General features: G+C 38.7%; 1 protein-coding gene across 1 annotated transcript in view; it reads left to right on the top strand.

Moving 5' to 3' along the window:
* Positions 1–232: 232 nt before the first annotated feature.
* Positions 233–20,069, top strand: part of SOS1 (son of sevenless homolog 1 (Drosophila)) — a gene marked incomplete at its 5' end in the record, with an annotated part of 41,837 nt that continues 22,000 nt past the window's right edge. The window contains 7 exons of the mRNA XM_009572959.1: positions 233–358; positions 2,615–2,746; positions 3,291–3,455; positions 7,023–7,232; positions 7,726–7,869; positions 11,739–11,849; positions 11,959–12,057. Coding sequence (XP_009571254.1) covers positions 233–358; positions 2,615–2,746; positions 3,291–3,455; positions 7,023–7,232; positions 7,726–7,869; positions 11,739–11,849; positions 11,959–12,057 — 987 coding nt within the window. The remainder of the gene's footprint in view (positions 359–2,614; positions 2,747–3,290; positions 3,456–7,022; positions 7,233–7,725; positions 7,870–11,738; positions 11,850–11,958; positions 12,058–20,069) is intronic.

The following is a 20,069-nucleotide window of genomic DNA, read 5'->3' as shown; positions in this document are numbered from 1 at the left end:
TTAAATGTCACTTACAGTGATTTGAGTACATTTAACATTTGAGATCTCTCTTTCTATCAGGTGTAGATGAGTGTTTCATTCATGTTCGTCTGGTATGCCTTAATAGAGCTATGTTTTGAGTTGGATTTTTCTGAGCTGTTTGGCTTATTCTTTTGTCATCTTTTTTTGCAAGTAAAGCATGTGGTTTGGGGAAGAGCAAAACTCAAAGCTTAAATTCTTCTATTTCCTATAGGTTCAGGTGCAAGTCCATCCTAAACTTTCCTCGACTGAAGATGCGTTACAGTATGTGGAGGAGTTAATTCTCCAGTTGCTAAATATGTTGTGTCAAGCCCAACCAAGAAGTTTTCTGGATGTAGAGGTATAGAGAATAATTATTACAAATCTGTATTAATTTGAACTGTTACATGAAAAGTTAATATATTAATCATGTCACAATGTAAAAAGGAAAGCAGTAATTATGTATCTTTGTGTAGCAGAACCTTCTGCATGAAGTTTGCTGAGTTACCCTAATAGCTCATTTTCCTATCAATTGAATTTCTTGTTCAATGCACAGTAAAACTATCTCTGAACTGTATTTACTGTATAATAGATGGTGAGTATAACTTGTGTACATAAAGCTGACTGGTTCCTTTCAAAAGACCTTTTTTTCCCACTGATACTGCATGCAAACTATAGCTGCTTAGTCTGAGGCTCTGTGCTGCTTTCTCAGCGTGGTGATTTAGGCTGATATATCCCCCACCGTCCTGGAAATTTGAACAAAAATAGTTCAGTCACTTTCTCAGAATGAGTTGAGAAACGCTTCTTTCCTCTACATAGAAACCTCTTCTCTTACAATTGCCTTTTCAAATATCTACAACCTTTGTTGCTCAGAAAAGCAGCTTGATGTTTGAGAAGAGGGCTTGATCTGAGAAGAGTTTCTCCATCTGAGAAACAAATTAGTTAAGCTAAATGAGTTAAGCTTCTAAGCCCATGAATATCTTGGTAGCCTTTTGTGCTTAACCGTGATTTGAAGACTTTAGTGCCAAGCTGCAGACTCCATGTGCAGTGCGCCTGTTGGTTTCCAGTATTCAGGGGCTGTGCCTGTGCTGGGTTAGGTAACAAAACAAGATGCAACTTCCTCACGTTCTGAAGAAAGTGGACTAATGGCAAAAAAACCCAACCCAAAAACCCTTTTGAAAAAAAAAAAGGTAGCTGTGTCTGAGCTCAAGATTAATGAATTTCATCCTTCCTCTTTTTTGAACACTGACACCTCTAATGGTGTTCCAGTGTCCCCTTTAATGGCTGGCCTGTTTTGCAACATCATTCTGGTCTGGCAGCTTGAAAGACGAGAGGTTTGTGGAACAGTGTTTAATGCTGTGTTTTAAACAATACCAACAAAAAACTTGACACAGCGTTGCATTATGAGTCGCATGGCTGTGAAGTCAGGATGAGAAATGCAACAATTGGAGATGATCAAGCAACCTCAATTTACTCCCTTTGTGTTTATGCATAATGATGCTGTCTTTAATTATATGGTCATACACATTTATTTTTCCCCCAGGACACCTTCACTGTTCAATCACCCGGTTGGACTATGTTAGGGGAGTGAGTTGGTATTAGATAGTGAATGAGACTTTTTTTTTGTAGAACCTCTACTTTCCTTTTGCAGAAGTGTTATGGTAAGGGGAAAAAAAGAAAAGCCTCTACTTTAGAAGGTTGGGTGCTACCTTCATAGAATTGTATTCTGTTCCAGTTTTTGTTAGAAAGTTTTTGTTTGTGTACTTTGTCCTGTACTAGCTCTTTGTAAGTGGTCGTTAACTTCATCTTCCGCATTTCATGGTTGCTCAAACAGGGGTCATATTTATGCAAGTGATTACTTGCAGCTGACAGAGTCAGTGGGAACTGTGGTCTGAAAAAATAAAACGTGAAGTTATCTGAGAAATTAGATTTCTGGCATCTCTGAACACCAGGACTACCAAAAATGGTGAAGCTTTTGAACCTCCAGAGACCTGTGTGTGAGTTCTAGCAGCAGAGTTGTTCAATGCATGGGAGAGTGTAGGTGTCCTCAGGCACCCTGACTGCTGGAAGGAGTAGATAAGCTGGGGCATATATGGTCCAACTGTAGACTATGAAACTGTTTTAGAATATGTGGGTGCTGTTGGAGATTCTCTTTTCCTTTTATGTTCATTGCCATCGTCAGAGCAGTTTGCATGTTTACAATCTGGACCACGTACTGATCAGTAAAGGTGAAACAGAAAACATCTCATTCAGTGACCACTCTGTACAGCAAATAAAGTGCTAGGATAAAATGTAGTCATGTATTTAAATGCTGAATTACCAGGCACGTGCACAAGGGGAGCAAATTGTGCCTGCAATGGCAACTTAATTCTGGCATTTCTCAAATTTTGAGCACTAGATTATTCTGTGGTAATGATACTCTGATACAGCCTTATGAATGTAGTGAGTAGCATGTACCAAAATGATAAAATTCACATGTGTTGTACAAGCTTTTATAGTTGAAATACTAACATTAGCAAACATTCCTTTGTTAAGTAATGGAAAACGATTTGATAATGTAGTATTGCTAAGCTCATTCAGATTGTGCATTTACCCTTTAGTCCTGTTTTTTTTTAAGGATCGTGTTCAGAAAAGTTTTCCCCATCCTATTGATAAGTGGGCAATAGCTGATGCCCAGTCTGCTATAGAGAAGAGGAAAAGAAGAAATCCATTATCTCTCCCAGTAGAAAAAATCCATCCCTTATTAAAGGTAAGCAATGATGTAATCTTGCTTTTAGAATGCTTTTAGAAGTTGACACCTTTGTTTCATGTAATGTCTGTATGCTGCCTGAAATGTAAAGGAAAAGGAACAAGAATATGTGTTTGTTACATAGTTTTAAGTGTTCCAATTTAGTTAATTGCATATAATTCTTTTTCACTTAAAAAGTAGTTAATTCTCCATTGGACAAACAAAGCCAAGAACTCATGTGCTATGAATTTGATTGTTCTTGTTTCATTTTGCATGACTAAGAAAATGCTCAAGAAACTTCTGGAAATAGGCCTAAATGTTTAAGTGAGGTTTTTGGGACAGCTGTTGGCTGTTGTCACTTCCACAGTTAATAGAGCAGCATCTACAATGACACTGTTTCTTCTCTAGGCTTCCAGACTGCTGTGTTTCTATTACTAAAATAGACAGTAGGTATGTGGTGAATGTTTATTGAGTAGGGTCTTAAACTTACTGGTTTTAGTTGTAACCAGTGGTGTGTATTTCATCAACTGAGTAAGAGTGCAATGCTTTTTTTTTTTCCTTTCAGGAAGTTCTGGGCTACAAAATTGACCACCAAGTGTCTGTTTACATAGTGGCAGTATTAGAATACATTTCTGCAGACATCTTAAAATTGGTTGGGAATTATGTGCGGAATATAAGACATTATGAGATTACAAAACAAGATATTAAAGTGGCAATGTGTGCTGATAAGGTAAGCCTAACTCGTTTCGCATGTTAACAGGAAGTTTTAGTTAAGTTTTGAGAGGACAATGTCTATTCATTATTGAGTACATGGAGTGTTTTACCTTTGAAAGAGGAAATTACCACCATAAAATATGGTTCCAGTAACAGAGCAAAGCTACCAAAAAGCTAATTGAGCTTACAGAGCTGTTGCTTGTGCTTGTTAATAGTTAAGTCTCTCTTCCTTTTGATACCACTTGCCTAACCTCAGCAATGTGTGAATGCTTTAAAAATTATCATGAAAGCAGCACTAACTTAAAAATGTAACATTCCTAAGCTGTAATAGTGGAGCCTTATTTTGTAGCTTGAAAAAAAGAAGGCTGAAATTAAGCTTGGGTGTTCTCCCAAAATAAATAAGACTGTATTGCATGTAAAAAGTAGTGTTCCAATGGTCTGGCATTTTAAAACAAAAAACCCACCTGCATTAGCATCTCAGCCTAATCCCGCTTAGCGGTCCATATTTTTATCTGCAGTTGGTCTTTCTTGTAGCTTCAGAAGATTCATTAGGTTCAGACAGGAATCACCTCTCTCTCCAACAGTGATAGAGCAAGGTCCCCTGTCTGTCCTTCAGGTGCCTTTGCACTCTAGCTTCTGTGGCCACCTCATTAGCATCTCAAGTTTTCCATTGTTTAAAAAACAAAGCTTGACCTTAATCTTTTAAGGGATGGGACTTAAGAATCTCCAATCTTGCTGAAGTCTAGGAATTTTCAGATTTATCACCTCTTTTCAGTATTTTATCTTGGTCTATGTTAATCAATATCTTCAGTTGGGATCGTCTCTGTGTTTCAATGAATGCCTCTGTCTTATTCCTGCTTGCTTTTTTTTCATCCTACTTTCTTCGCCTTTCTTTATTGTCTGATAAGATAACTTATGAGGTCTTGAAGAGTCAAGTACTTCTCAGTCAGGACAGTAGTCTTGACCACTCTTGCTTTTGGACATATCTGCCTGGGTCATTAGGGCAGGATTTGAAGGTGTATGTTTGAATATTTGTCATAGAATAATAATAGGAACAAGTGCCGTTGCTGCATGCTTCTTTCTATCCTAGGAAAGGTGGTGAGCAGCAGAGCTGTGATGAAGTTGATTTAGGAACTTCCATTACTTTACATTGGAGGAACTCTTAGATATGTACACAGAAGAAATTTTTGAAAGGCTCTAAAGCAGGCCTGTTTGTTTACTGCCTCAGCAGAGCAAGCCATTGAAAGGTGCTCCTAGGGTGATTTCTTTCCAGTTGCATTGAGAAACTTCATAGTATATTATGTTCATACCCATAATGTATGTTCTGCTTGTTTTTATTTTTTAAAACAAAACAACCAGAGCAGTTTCTTGGCCCTGTGTGCCATTTCTTTCTCAAGCACTTTCACGCTTGCTTTTGTGCCATCCATCCATCTGGAAAATTTTGCCTTGCCTGCAAAAAACAAACTCCATTAAAATGCAAGCTGTTTTTCTTCTACTATCTGCTCATGCTTCTGATTGCTCTAAATTCAATGTCTCGGGTATAGTTACTTTAATTTGTTTCAGTGGATTTCATAGTAGCGAGATATGCACCTCATGAATACAGCCTGGAATCTTCTAGCTCAAGTATGTGCTAGAACTGCGTCCATGAAGTAGAGTGACAAATGTTGGGGCCTCCTTGAATACCTGTATTATTCCATGTAATTTCCTACAGTAGTGACCCTATAATGTCCCATTCCCCAGAATTAATTAGGATTCTCCTTATAACCTGAGTTCCATGTACATTCACTGGCTTTGAAAGATGAATCACCTTCTGTTCTTAGAGCTTCAAAAGAAGTCAGTCTTAATGCAAAATGTCCATTGTTCTGCTTTCAGAGAAGCTTAAGACCAGGGTGTGTAGCAGGCACCTTTGACTCACTAGGAGAAAGAATCTAGTGTGCCCGTTTCCCTCCTCACTAGACCTGTATATTTTTGAGGAGTGTTAGGACAAAACCTGGGTGAAGAATGACTGCTTTAGGTAGGTGTGTTTCTTCCAATATTCAAGTCTGATGAACCTACCAGACCATCTCTTGAACTTATAGATCCCCAAGAATTCTTTTGCAGAACAGTTCGTTTGTCTAATATCAGTAGTCAACAGCTTGGTTAACTGACGTGTCTTCTGGAGAAGCACCTGTAACATGCTTTAAAGAAAGAAGACTTTACTGTAAATACTAGGGTTAATGTCATGTTTGTTGTGACTCGTTCAGAAGTTTAATTCTTGATCTCCAGTTCTTTCATTCTGTTTTCTGCCATTTTAAAAACTCTAGTTCATGTTTAATGTGTTAGCCTTCCCTCCTGTGGTTCTCAGAGGAGTATTTACAGTTTTGATCCTGCAGTCTTTTCCTCAGTCTTTTCAGTGATTGACAACAGTCATGTCAGTCTCTGCAGTGACAGGTGTAGGTTGCCATGGCTTCACAGTTCGGAAGGGAGGCTAGGAAGCAGCACTTAAGTTCTCATTTATTTTGAAGTTCACATGTATTGTTTGATATCCTTCATGACTTCCTGGAAGGGGTGTACCTCTGGGCAGCAGATTTGTTTATAAATACTGTCCCATCTGTCTGTCGCAGGACAAAGTAATCTTGTATGTTGAACTACATCTTATGATGGCTTGTTGTAAAGATTTGCTACATCATTGTAGATTGTTTGTGGACCCTCTTTAGGTTTTCTTTCTGCTAAAGATACTTCAAATTAGGATGCCTTTTACTAATTTGCAATCAACTTATTTAGTTTACCTTTAAGATGTTCTTTGAGTATCATGGAAACAAGCCAAAGTATGATTTCCGTTTGCCACTTGCAGTCATAATGACTCCTGGCTCAGATACCATGTTTGGAAGAAGTGATCCACTTTTCTTGAGAAGTTCGACTTTTTAATTGCTTGTGTTTAGTAAGCCTTGCTTGGGTATGAATTGGGACCTCTGGTAGTTAAAGTTTTTAGAGGTCCTTTTGTCTATGTAGTTCTGCAATGTGACTGCTACCTTTTCTGAAGCTGGTGCCCTTCCTCGAGGGTCTGTTTTAATGAGAACTCAGGAATTAAGGACAAAAACCAGGCCACGTACAGTGTGTGGGCAGACTGGTATTCAACGCAGATAGATTACAAGGTTGTGAGCACAATCATGTGTGACTTCCTGTTGAAGCTAAAGCTGAAAATCCAAACTATAGTATCTTCAGAAATTTAGATTATGCCCCGCTAATTCAGAGTAATAGAATACAGCTAAATGCTAAATGTCTCTATATACTTCATAAACCTCTTAAAATTGTAATTGATTTTAGGACCACATTCTTGGAGAGATGCCTGGATTGATCTAAATGACTGGGAATTCTTCAGAAACTGCCACTGCAAATAATGGCTTGCAAATTCATAGCAATGAATATTGCAATGAATATTGCTTTTGTAATGCTCAACCAATTGCAGAATGATAATACATAAATCTTACTGCTGATCAGTCTGATTTCATGGGAATAATGATTTCCTTTACTGGTAACTGACTGGTAGACCTTGAAAAGAAGTTGTTCTCACTTTATGGATTTCCCCCTCTTCACTGCCTAGGTATTAATGGATATGTTCCATCAAGATGTAGAAGATTTAAGTGCACTAACTTTATCTGATGAGGAACCCTCCACCTCAGGGGAGCAAACCTATTATGACCTAGTGAAGTCATTTATGGCAGAGGTTCGGCAATATATAAGGGAACTAAATCTCATTATCAGAGTTTTTAGAGAGCCATATGCCTCCAACTCCAAACTATTTTCATCTCATGTAAGTATATTGTACAAACCACAAACAAAAAAAACCCTACTATAATATCTATAAATCTAGATGAAAACTTCTAGAACTTAACTATTGTCCAGTTTAACATATCAACAGTAGAGGAAGCACTTGTCTCAAGTTCTGGAATGGAAATAGTAAAGGAGCACTTGTGGGGAAGCACTGGTTTTGTAGAACTGTGGAAGAAACCACCCAATTTACTATATTCACTTGCAGGCCTGTAATTTAAGATTTGTTACTGTTGTTCTTTGCCATGCTTGAATCATTGTAAATTTTTATATATTTATACATATATATATAGGCATTATTTTAAAAATAAATTCTATTATCTTATATAATAAAATATATTATAAAATCTTGTTCTGTTTAAGGAAGTGCTTGACTTTCATATCATAACAGAGTAGCTTTGCACATAACATTCTTCCTCTTGGAAATTGTGTCCAATTCCCTGTTGATTTTTGTCTGGTTCTGTTGCTTTTTGCAGGATGTGGAAAATATATTTAGTCGTATATCGGACATTCATGAACTTAGTGTGAAGTTATTGGGTCATATAGAAGACACTGTTGAAATGACAGATGAAGGTAGTCCTCATCCGCTAGTAGGCAGCTGTTTTGAAGACATGGCGGAGGTAAGAAAATATTTGGGTTTTTTGTTGCTATTCATATGTATTTTAATGACTTGCACTTAAATGCTAAGTGCATCTCTGTTCTAGCTGCCTTTGTTTAGGTTGAGATCTCTTCTTCCAGCCCCACCGTGATGAATAGACTGACCATTTTTGAGAGTGCTTTTACTTTTTTAGTCTCTAAACCTCAGTTTTTATAGGGCTGTTTAGAGAGCACAGGGAAAAAAAAAAAACAGCACCACCTGTGACTAGACATCGACAGAAATGGAGCTATCCTGTAAATCGGCTGTAGATCAGGATTGCTGTGGAAAGACAAAGTGGAACAAGGACTTCTTTGCCAACAGGCTTGCTAAGCTGCTGAGGAAGGCTTTTGAACTAGGCTCGTTAGTGGATGGAGACCAAAGCTTGCAGATTGAAGAATTGAGAGGAGAAGGGGACGTGCATAACGGAAAGCATGACAACAAAGGCTCTCGCACCTTCATCCTGAGAAGGTGGGATGACCAAAGGCTCATCTGAAGTGTCTTGTTTCCCCAGGGTGCATGTGCTTGTGTACAGATAGGAGGATCTGGGAGTCGGTGCACAGTTGCAGAGCTGTCATGTGACTGGAATTAGCGACATGGCAGAAAGGGTTGCATGATGGAGGGCTGTATGAATGAATACAGGCACTTAAGAAGGACAGGTGGGGAAGATGAGGCCAGGATGCTTAACAAAAGATCAGCTCAAGTACATGAAGCTCTGTTACGGAATGAATCATGAGCTGGTTGAATGCTCAAGGATCAGAGGAGGAGGCCGCCAAAGGGCATGTTGTGGTCAACCTTCTCCTGCAAAGACTGCCCAATCGACAAGTGGCCAAAATCTTCTCTGAGCAAGTAGGAGTCACCTCCTTATCACAGGCCCTGGTTCTCTTGGGAGAATAACCTTCCTGACATCTGCTGGGTGGACAACTTACTGTGGTTCAAGTAATCCAGAAGATTTCTGGAGGGCGCTGGGGACAGATATTTTTTTTTTTTTTGTGGCACATGCTGTTGGGCCAAGTAAGAAAGGTGCTGCACTTGACCTCTTTCTTGTGAGCAAGGAAGAACTCGTAGGAACATCGTAGCTAATTGCAGACTTGGCCGCAGGTGGTAGGGTGGAATATAAGGTCCTGAGAAAAGTGCAGGAGATAAGCAGACTGAAGACCCTGGGCTTTGGAAGAGTAGACTTAGCTTGTGCAGGGAATTGGGAGGCAGGATCACATTGGTAGCTGCCTTGAGGATAGAAAAAGCTCAGGAGAGCTGGTTTATTTTCAAAGGCGGTGTGTTCAAAGCACAAGGAATATGCATTCCCAATCCCTAAGAAAAGGGGTGCGTGTAGCAGGAGGCAGGGACAAGCACAGTTTGGAATTTCCTGTTTAACCAAACTCGGGCCCCTCACTACAAGACAGACATTGACGTGCTGGAGTGTATCCAAAGAAGAGCAACAAAGCTGGTGAAGGGTCTAGAGAGCAAGTCCCGTGAGGAGCAGTTGAGGGAACTGGGGTTGTTTAATCTGTAGAAGAGGAGGCTGAGGGGAGACCTCTATTGCTCTCTACAACTACCTGAAAGGAGGTTGTAATGAGGTGGGTGTCGGTCTCTTCTCCCAAGTAACAAGCGATAGGACAAGAGGAAACGGCCTCAGGTTGCACAAGAGGAGGTTTAGATTGGATATTAGGAAAAACTTCTTCACTGAAAGGGGTTTCAAGCATTGGAACAGGCTGTCCAGGGAAGGTTGAGTCACCATCCCTGCAGGTATTCAAAAGACATGTAGATGTGGTGCTTAGGGACATGGTTTAGTGGTGGACTTGGTAGTGTTAGGTTTATGGTTGGACTTGATCTTAAGGGTCTTTTCCAACCTAAACGATTCTATGATTTAAAAAGAAACACAGGCTTCCCAGGAATAATGTAGAAGCATTGTCTAGGCAGGTGGAAATGGTATTATGAGGGCTGCAGCTCAGCTGGAATTAAACTTGGTGAGGAATTGAACCAAAGCAAGAAGAGCTTGTATAGGTAAAATAACATGAAAAAGATGATGGTAGAAAACGTGGGTGTCTTTCTCATGGGGTGAGAGACCCTGTGCTGGAGGACATGGAATGGACTGAGGTACTCAAGTTTCCTTTGCTTGGTCTTTACTGGCAAGATGTGCTTCTAGGTTTCCCAGTTAGGCCTGCTACCGAAGATTGAGGGAGAGAGATGAAAGTCAAAGATCAAGTTATGGACTGTTGATCTAAGGTGGATATATGCAAGTCTATGGGGCAGATTAGGATGCTGAGGCAGCTGGCTAATGACATTGCAAGGCCACTGTGTAAAATTCTTGAAATTTAGTGGTGAGTTGTAGAGGTCTCCAGTGACCGGAGATAAGTGTTATGCCCAATCTCAAAAAGAATCATGAGGAGAATCCTGGAAACTAGAAGCTGGTCAGCCTCTCCTCAGTCCCTGAGAAGATTAGCAAATCTTTCTGAAATTCACATCCAGCCATGTGAAGGACTAGAAGGTGATTGGCAACAGCCAGCACAGATTTCCAAAGGACAAACTGTACCTGAGCAACTTGACTGCTTTCTAAGAGGAGATGGCTGGCTCCATGGACAAAGGGAAGAGCAGTTAATATCCCTTATCTAAAATTAAGCAAGGCCTTCAGTGCAGTCTCTTATAGTATCCTTATAGTCAGCTTGGTGAGATGTAGACTGGCTAGTTGAGTTATAGAGTAGGTGGGGAAATTGGCTGGACTGGCAGGCTTGAAAGACTGTCATCAGCAATACAAAGTCCATCTGGTGGCCAGTGGCTAGTCGCATTCCTCAGGGTTTGATACTGGGGCTGTTACTGTTTAATGTCTGTATTAGTGTTGTGGGAGAAGGTCAGCCTCATCAAGTTGGTAGGTGATGCCAAATTGTGGGGGAACACACAGGAGGACAGGGCTACTTCTTGGGGGACCTGAAAGGCTGGAGAAATAGACATACAGGAACCTCATGGAGTTGAGTAAAGGCAAACATGAAGTTCTGCACCTGGGACCAAACAACCCCATGCAATGGTCCAGCTGCCTGGCTGAGGAGCAGTACTGCTCGACAGGGCTTAGAGATCCTCAGGAATTGGCAGTGAAGGCTAGCTGCCTACTGGGTTATATTAGGAAAAGTGTAGCCAGCAGGTTGAGGGATCATTTCTGTGTAGCACTTGAGACCACATCTGGCACACTGTGTCCGGTTTTGGTTTTCCTAGTACAAGATATGCTTAGATTTGGTTATCATGATGATTAAGGAGTTGAGGCCTATGATGTACAAAGAGAGTTAAGAGTTCTGGGTTTATTCAGTCTGAAAAAGAGACATCTGAGGAAGGAGATCTTATTGCTGTCTTCAGTTACCTGAAGGGAAGGTGTAGAAGAGACTGAGGCAGGCTCTTATTGGGGGTTCACAGTAGAGAACTGTGAGGTGAGATGAGAGAGAGCATGTGAATGGTAAAAAGAGTAATCCTGATTAGATACTGGGGGGGTGGAATCTGCAACAAGAACAATTGAACATTGGAATAGGCTGCCCAGAGAGGTTTTGGTGCCTCTGTTCTTGGAGGTACTTGGAAGTCAACTGGATGAGACCCTGAGCAACCTCAGCTAGCTTTGACGCTCAATCTGGCTTTGGTCCTGAGGTGGGCCTTGCTTTGAACAGGGAATTAGACCAGTTGACCTCCAGAGATCTCTTCCAGACTGAATTACTCCATGAGTCTGTGCACATAAAAGTATTGATTCTTCTCTATAGGTGTTTTGGAAAAAGGAAGCAGAAAAGTCTCTCCTATGTAGCGTATATATTTTCTTTTAGAAATATGAAGTTTAGATATTTAATCAGTTTTGTAAAATTATTCTGTATTTCTCCTTAGGAACTAGCATTTGACCCATATGAATCATATGCACAAGATATTTTGCGGCCTGGTTTTCATGATCATTTTCTAAGTCAGTTATCAAAGCCAGGAGCAGCATTTTATTTACAGGTAATTTTCTTTTAAGTAAGCCATATTATTGATATTACTATTTTAATTACATTGTATTATTGCTTCGGTACATTTATTGTTTTAAGATTGAAACTTATTTTGTTTCTAGTCAATAGGTGAAGGCTTTAAAGAAGCTGTTCAGTATGTTCTACCCCGGCTGCTCCTTGCCCCTGTTTACCACTGTCTTCATTATTTTGAACTGCTAAAAGTAAGAACGTTGTGTCAGTCTGTTTTTTTCATAATTCTCAGTGTTGGATACCAGAGCTTTGTGTGCTCAGTTAGGTGTAAAACCTTTTACTAGAATGTGAATAAAAAAACCCGCTATGATGAAAGAAAAGCAGGTTATATGCTCTGGTGTGTGCTATAACTAACTGAATATAACTAACTAATACAACTAATTTGTAATTTCATGGAAGTTCTACAGGAACTAATGATTTGTGTTGAATAATCAAGTTACTATTAATTTAGAAAGCAATAGAGATCTAGGTACTCATGTTCTTGGAATGATAGTTTCAACAGTGGTAAGAGATAATGGCAAATGGCTGTATTACAGAAAATGTCTAAGGCTTTCACAAGCTGTTACTTTGTAAATTTAAAATCACGGTAAGATTTCCCTTTAGACTTTGTTTTATTTTCGTAAAAGCTTCAGCGTTTGTAAAATTTGTAAAAAAAGCTTGCAGTGCACATTCCATGGTAGTTGTAAAGGTGATATTCTTCCTTCAAAGGGAAGGCTTGGTTGATATATACACTTCTTGAGCTTTTTGTAATGAGACCTCACATCGGTAGGGTAACAGTAAAGACTCTGTAACATGTACATGTAAAGAAAATAGCAACAGAATGTTTTTCTGGGGCATTTATCAGTTAGCATTGAATAATCTTTAAGGAGGGTAGAGCATTTGAGGAAAACTTTCAAGTAGGATCTTCATTTGAACTTAATGGAAACTCATAAGGAATACAGTGTTCCAGACTTAATTACTTGGGGAAATTGGCATCAGAATTAAAAGAAATTCTCTGCTCTTTTGAAGAAATCTGGGTGTGTTTTTCTTGAATGTTTGTTTGGTGGTCTTGGGATAACCCAGTAGTTAGGTCATTTGTGAGTCTAAGTGTCTACAGTTGTAACACCATTTTTACTGATTTAGATCTACACAGCTTTGGCATGTAGCTCATCTTGTATAACATGCTTTTTTTGCATTTTGGAATGTATGCTTGATCTGTTTGTCTAGCTCATGGGTTTGGTTTGACTTTTCAGACATCTTTAACATACTAAGCATTTCCTTTGATGACAGTCCATTGGAAGGGAGGTACGATACAGCTTGTCTGCATTTTGTATGATAAAAGACCTGCACAGACATAAGGTTTCTGTGCTTATGCTTATATCACACAGTCTCAAAATGCAGTACCTGGTGGCTTTGCATACTTCCATGTGAACATGGTATTGTCTTGTGTAATAGACAAAGCATGAAGGATTAACATCGTCTGACACACAGGCATCTTGTGTTGCTTCTTGCCATTGGTAATTTTAGTGGGGGAAAGAGGGCATGTGTGCTTATGGAAATAGGGAGAAACTCATGTTTGCCTTTTTTAGGGGAAACTGGAGTCTAAGCTAAGCCCACCTCCAGAAGGTTATCAATCTTTTTGCAACTCTTGACCTATGCTTTGCTTTAGGTAAAATGCTTGTCTTTTCTCATTTATGTTCTACACACACACCCTCTGCCCTGTGTAAATCTGGTATTGTTGGGCTGGATTTTGTTCTGTATATGATAACCTTCCAGGTTTTCTTCCCACTGTGTTGCTCATCTCACATTTTAGTGAGTCACGCGTCGCTGTGTTCTGTCAGATGTGGTGCACGTAATAGGCAGTGATGGATGATAGGAGCACATGAAGAGAGAGATATTAGCTGTCATGGCAGTATCTTCATCTGTCAATTAGTTCGTATATGTGCACACAGCGTATGAATCCATTCCTCAAGTAGTCTCTGCTGGCAATAACTTTTTCTTTCTTGTATCTGAAATCTTCAAACAGATTCCAGCTTGGTTATATTAAAAATGGCCTGACGGAAGGGTATTTGCTACGGAAGGGTATTGGTGGAATTATTTAGCCACATAATCCTGACCATTTCACTGATGCAGGGTTGTATTGAATTCTTTTGTATGGTAAGAGACCCGATTTAGTGATTGCAGGCATATCTATGAATAACCAAGTTAAAAATGGTATGAAAATGGATCTCTTGGTATGAAGAGACAAAATGTTGGCAAAGTTGTACGTGGAAAATCCATTGTATTTCTCTTGAATATAGATATACTTAAGGATAAAGGGGTTAGTATTTTTCTTTGAGCTATGTTGTGTAATCTTGCACACTTTGAAGTTATCTATTTAAAATCCATCTCATAGTTACCTTCTTAACTATGCAGACTACAAAAAAAGTAAATTTCTATCCACTGATGGTTATTCTATTTAGAAACTAAAGCCCTCCTGAAGTTTGTCAGGGCACAAGGAACACGCAAATACATATTCTATTTTTAGCTGTAGCTCCTTGCTCTAACTTTGTTGGAAAATTAGCATATGACTAACGGCTGTGTTTTCCTTCAACCAATCTGAAAGTCCCCAAACTTTTATATAAGAGACTAACTATATAAAATAGCAGCTTCATATGAGACTGTGCTTTTCTGCAAATTTGCAGATAATATGAATGGGCGTTTCTAAGTGTGGACTCTTAAGTGAAAGGTAGGGTGGTACAAACAGTGCAGTTATTTATTACCTTGAGTTATTGAAGAAAGACGTTTACAAGACTTTTAAATTGAATTGGGCACTGTTTCAGATGCTGTAAATTTGTGTGCATGTGTGATACTCTTTCCTTTCTTTGGGTAAATAGAAGATTACTTTAAAATTCCTTTTTTTCCAAGTAGGAATGGCTCAAAGCATATATAAACCTTGCTTAGATAAAATAATATGTTCTGGAAAACAGGAGAGCTAGGTTTAAAAAAAAAAAACCAACATTCTACCTAAGTGCAGGCTTGGCTCCCATGACTTATGAATGGAAACTTCTTGTCTCTGCAAATATTTTTTTAGTTGGAATTCTACCTATAATGATCTTAAATACTCAGGATGCTTTCATATCACAACAGCATCTAGTGTGTTTTATTTATTTTTTTAGACTTTGTTCTTATATGATGAATAACTTGTCAGTGTTTAGTGACTGGTGATTCAGCTCAAGTAGAAATACTCCTCAATTAAACTTTTTTGTCTTACTCTTTCTCTATGCTAATGTGAAAAAACTTAAAAAAACTTAAAAACCCAAAAAATCTGGTTTGACAAGGTCTTCCAAGATAAGAAACCACCCTTTTCCCAACCTGATGGTATTAAATTTGTTACATGTTGCTGGAGAAGGTGCAGGGTGGTGAAATGTTGGTAGTTTATGACTAAAGTATCTTTAGATTGATCCCGTAAGTATCTTGCTGTGTGTTGTGTTGGGCAACACATCCTGAACTATTTTGGCCTTTGACTTCACTTTGATTCTCAGCCTTGTTTCAGCCAGGCTCATGATCCAGAGTGTAACAGATTTAATGAAGTTCGTTTGCGATCCCATCTGTAACTGGTGTAACCCAGGCCAGGGTGGAGAATCACTGAGTCTTAATTAGTTGAACTTTGGCAGTCTGCAAAGCTTTTACAGTATCTGCAATTATAGATTGTCTCAAAACATTGCCTGTGTTGCTTGTATTTAGTACAGGCACTGTAATTAACAAGTTCTCTTGTTTTAGTTGATTCTTAGTCTCCTTCAGTTAATATTAAAAATGGAAAATCACAGATTCAGATTAACTATGAATTATTTAAAGAAAGTATTTACTTAGTGTCAGCAAAGGATTTTATTTTCCAAAATCACTTTGACGTGCTTCTTTCCAAATACCATAAATCGTGTGTACAGTACTGTTTTGAAATAAAAGTAAAAGCAGAAAATTACTGTTTTACATGTATTTGTGTATGTCACTGTAGATGAGGATGAATTTTTTTACATCCACTGGAGATAATGTGCAATTTTATGTCTCTGTGGCAGATGAAGGCCTATCTGCTGGAGGAAATGTAGATTGACAAAACTGTTGCTAGTGATAAGGACTGCAAAGCGTATTTGAGTGTTTCTTGGGAGAAAAAGCTGGGGTGATGTAAAAACTGGTCTCAAGTCTAAGAAGAGATTTCCTAGAATATGACAGTAGGTGAAAAATTTAAGTAACTTCTTCGTATGGTTAAGCTATAAAGACTTGTATTACAACTGCGATGTTGTAAAGTTACAGAAGTTGTGCCTTATGGTAGAAGTTGGAGGTGATACAGCCAGGTAAATGAGGTTCCGTATTTCTTGCTTGTGTGGTTTCATTGACAACATTTCTCTTGCTTTTCTCCTTTAAATGCTAGTGGGTTTATGCTTTAAGTCAGCTGTGTGTTCGGCAGCCAAAGGGAAGATGATAGGGGAAAATAAAACTTTGTCACACGTGTGTGCGCACTTTTTCCACAAACTTTGTTATTGTTAATCTAACTAATTGGGCTGTCTGAGGTAACTCTTTAGCGGAAAAAGTTATTCAGAATGTATTTTAATTTTTTCTTTCTAGCTGTGGTACTTGTTGATGGATTTCCTATGTGTTTGTATCAGAGAGAGAGATATATGCGCATGTGTATCACTTCATTTATCAATGACTGATGTCATCTGTTATGGAGTTGTGATGGGGCTGTATGTTCTGTTGTATGGCTTTTTTTCTTTTTATGTATCTGGGCTTTTGAGAAGCAGATGTCTCTTTCCAGGGAATTTTCTAATGAGAAGTAATTACCTTGGAGAATATTTTTTCCATTATCCCACTAACATTGCTTTTCTGCAAAAGCTGGATAAAATCTAACAAAAGTAAAAAATTCCTCCTTCCACTTTGCTTACAGTCCTCAGTGACACTTGAGCTGCTGCCAGACCAGCAAACGCTGTACTTTGATTCCTTGAAGCTGGGAGTCAAATGAATCACTAACTGAACTTCAACTTTTGACTTCACTTATGTGTTTAACTGTAGGGTACCAGAGTCCTGTTTTCTGATCCATTTTCTAGGAATACGTGCAGGGCAAATTCTCCCCGGTACTGTGGGAATTAGGAGAGCTGTACTGGGGCAGACTGTTCTCTGGGGCTGGTGATCTGTTCCGGGTTTTCAATAATTGCTGCTAATGATGGTAGATAGCTCTTTAGCTTACATGGCAGCAGTTTAACACCCAAGACCAAGCTCTCATGAAAATAGATGGGTGTTACAGGAACTTGGACAAATTTTGATCCTTTTTTTTCCCCTCTAAATAAAAGTCTTGACACAAGTAATCCATCGAGGATTGAATGTTAAGCAGCTTATTGTAGCGGAGATTTTCAACTCCTATAGGATGACATGTAGTTTTTGTGACTGGCAGTCATGATATTGTTCCTGAGACACTTGTATTCTTGTATAGTCTTTTAATAGCAGTAGTATATTTCCCTGTCCTCTTCTCCTGCCTCTGTTCCTGTCACCTCCTGTACAAAAGGGAGATCCTCGGAGAGAGGTAGTGCTATGTTTGAGACTTTCATACACTTGATTTCTTCAGGGGAAATGTTTCTGGACGTGGAGCTGTGGATTTAGTCCCATTGCCAGCATGCTTTCTCTGGTTGCTCTTATAGCAGTGGAGGTCTTATGTTTTCTGTCAATACTTTGACATCTTCAGTGGAAACCAATGGAAAGATGTAGGAAATAACAAACACAAGTAAAACAACAAGCTGCATTCATAGTTTCTGTAGACCAAGTCTACATACAGGATTCTGCTTGTCATCCCTCATTTCCTCTGCTGTTTTTCCCTTAATCAACAGGGTTCCTCTTAAAATCAACAGGGTTCTACTATTGCTTCCCAGAATGATCTCTGAAATTGTGAATTCATCTTACATAGCGTTCAAAAATTCATTTCTATGCAAACATAGAGGTGCCATCCAGTTGAGCTTACGACCTTGCAAACTTGGCTGGCAAAGATCAGACTTGAATTGTGTCGAAGCAGTGAAAGTGGATTTTAATCCACTTTGGAATTACAAAAGAGAAAGGGAAGATGTTTTCGAATTGAATTGTCTTTATTATGATGGAAAATTTGGGGAAAGAAAATGGAAGACCTCAATTACAAGTGTGGAAGCACATAGGTAAATATTTCGTGATATTTCAAATACTGATCTAACTAAATGTTATCAACTTAATTATGAATTTTAAATTTCTAATGTATTCTGCAGGTCTGCTAATAATGATGAGACAAACCAAAGTGACAGTAAGAAAGAAGAGAATTTCAGAGCATGAAGGCTCTGGAAGGATCTGTGTGAACTTGTACGTTTGTTGCAGAAAGGTAATGAATCTGCTGTGGAAGAGACATCAGCATATGCAAAAAAAACCACCAACGTATTTTTGAAGAATGCAGAGCAAATGGGTTTTCCATACTGTGAGAAGAACAAGGCCTCCTGTAAACAAAGTAGCCGTTTCCCTAGTAATGGAATCTGGGCATATAAAATGCATATATGGTAGCTAATAGCCTACAAAAAGTCTGAATGTTTAGGAAATGGTTTTATGAGAACATCAAGGAACTTATTTGAAAACAAGGCTTTGTTTTTGTATCTGTTCCTTGATGAAGGAAATGTTGATTGTGTAAGCTCAGTGAGAATTGCTCACATACATGAATCCCTTCCCAGTTGCTTTTCTGCTGAGCAGACACCAGTTGAAATACCTAGCAGGCTCTGGAAGCACTTGAGCAGACCTAATCTGAAATAGGGTCTCCTGACAGGCTATACCCATTCATGGGGATGCTAGTGGCAAATTGGCCATGTAAGAAATCTATTACGGAAAACTTTGCAGTGTTGAATTGGTGAGACGTCAACTGACAGACTTCAGTATGGTATATATTTCTGAATAGCTCTTCCTGACTTTTCTTCAGTGTCCATCCTGATTTGAAAAGTGGCACTTCAGAGTAGTGTAATTTATTTCTGAAACAGATTTATTTTAATTTCATTCCCCCTGCCCACTCAAATAAGAGCATCCATATCAAGTAATCAAAGTAGCAATTCCTTAAATTCACATGCTGCTTTAGTCCAAATGGTTTCACTTTTTTGGGCTCAGGTGAAGTTTGGTGTACTTAAATTTTCCACATATCTTTGAGATCTATTTTAAGTCACATAGTCAAGCTGTGTGAGAACTGGGAAGCTTGTACTAAAAGTTGAAATGCTTCCTGTTTTCCTCTGTTTTAATGCTTTACTTGTACAGTATGCTTCCCAATGGGCTGACCATTGGTACTTTACATCTGTGAGTTAAAACTTAATGTGAAATAAAAGATGAGAGCTTTTTAGCTTCTATCTCTTTTAAAATGTACTTCCAAGAGAATGCTGGAGGCTTTTTGTAACTAATTATCTGATATCTGAGGTTTGATATTTGACATGTTTATGTAAGATGATGTGCTTTAATGTAACTTTTTAAAATTAAACTGAGAAGGCATAATTAAACTGAGTGGAGAAAAAGTTTTTACTGTTACTTCAGAAATTTATTAAGTTCTGTTCCACTCTTAATGCAAATAAACACTCCTGCTGTAATGTAAATATAAATAAACAGTTCTATAAATATATGCATATTTTTACTGCACTGTGCTCAAGATTGTCTGAGTTTATATGAAAACAAAATTACTTTTGAAATTCCAGTGCATTAAAGCTGTGTGTGTATGTCCGGGAATACGGCACATGGAGTTTCCTTTAAGCTTCAAGTGTGAAGTGCCTTTTAGACAGCTAGCATTTTCCAGAAATGTGTAGTGTTCTCTGCAGTTGTCCTCATTTGCTGTTCCAGATGATTTCCTGATGCTTTCTAAAAATTAAATTTTCTGGATATGAGAGCACTTTTTTCCCAGCATGCTGTTACTTTGGGCTGAGTTTTTTATTATTTGGAGGAATTGCAAAAAGTCGGAAAGAGCTCTTGGGCAGCTCAATGCTATTGAGTCAGCTTCCAGAGTTGGCTTACAGCAAAATGCCAGCAGACCTGCCTGCCTGCATTTGTCAGAGGAGAAACCCTGTTCGTTACTATTCATGATCATAAAATAACCTGTTTCAGGATTGCCTTTTGGTAGGTACCCCATTCTCAGAAACATGTTGAAGAAAATGGTGAGGCATTAGAACAGAAGCTGGAGTGACCGGTGTCAGTGCACTTCAAGTTCTCATGAACGTTG

The sequence above is a fragment of the Fulmarus glacialis genome, unplaced genomic scaffold (assembly GCF_000690835.1).
Source record: "Fulmarus glacialis isolate BGI_N327 unplaced genomic scaffold, ASM69083v1 scaffold15132, whole genome shotgun sequence".
Taxonomy (NCBI): domain Eukaryota; kingdom Metazoa; phylum Chordata; class Aves; order Procellariiformes; family Procellariidae; genus Fulmarus; species Fulmarus glacialis.
The sequence above is the reverse complement of the archived record's forward strand: the minus strand, read 5'-3'. Positions and strand labels throughout refer to the sequence as shown.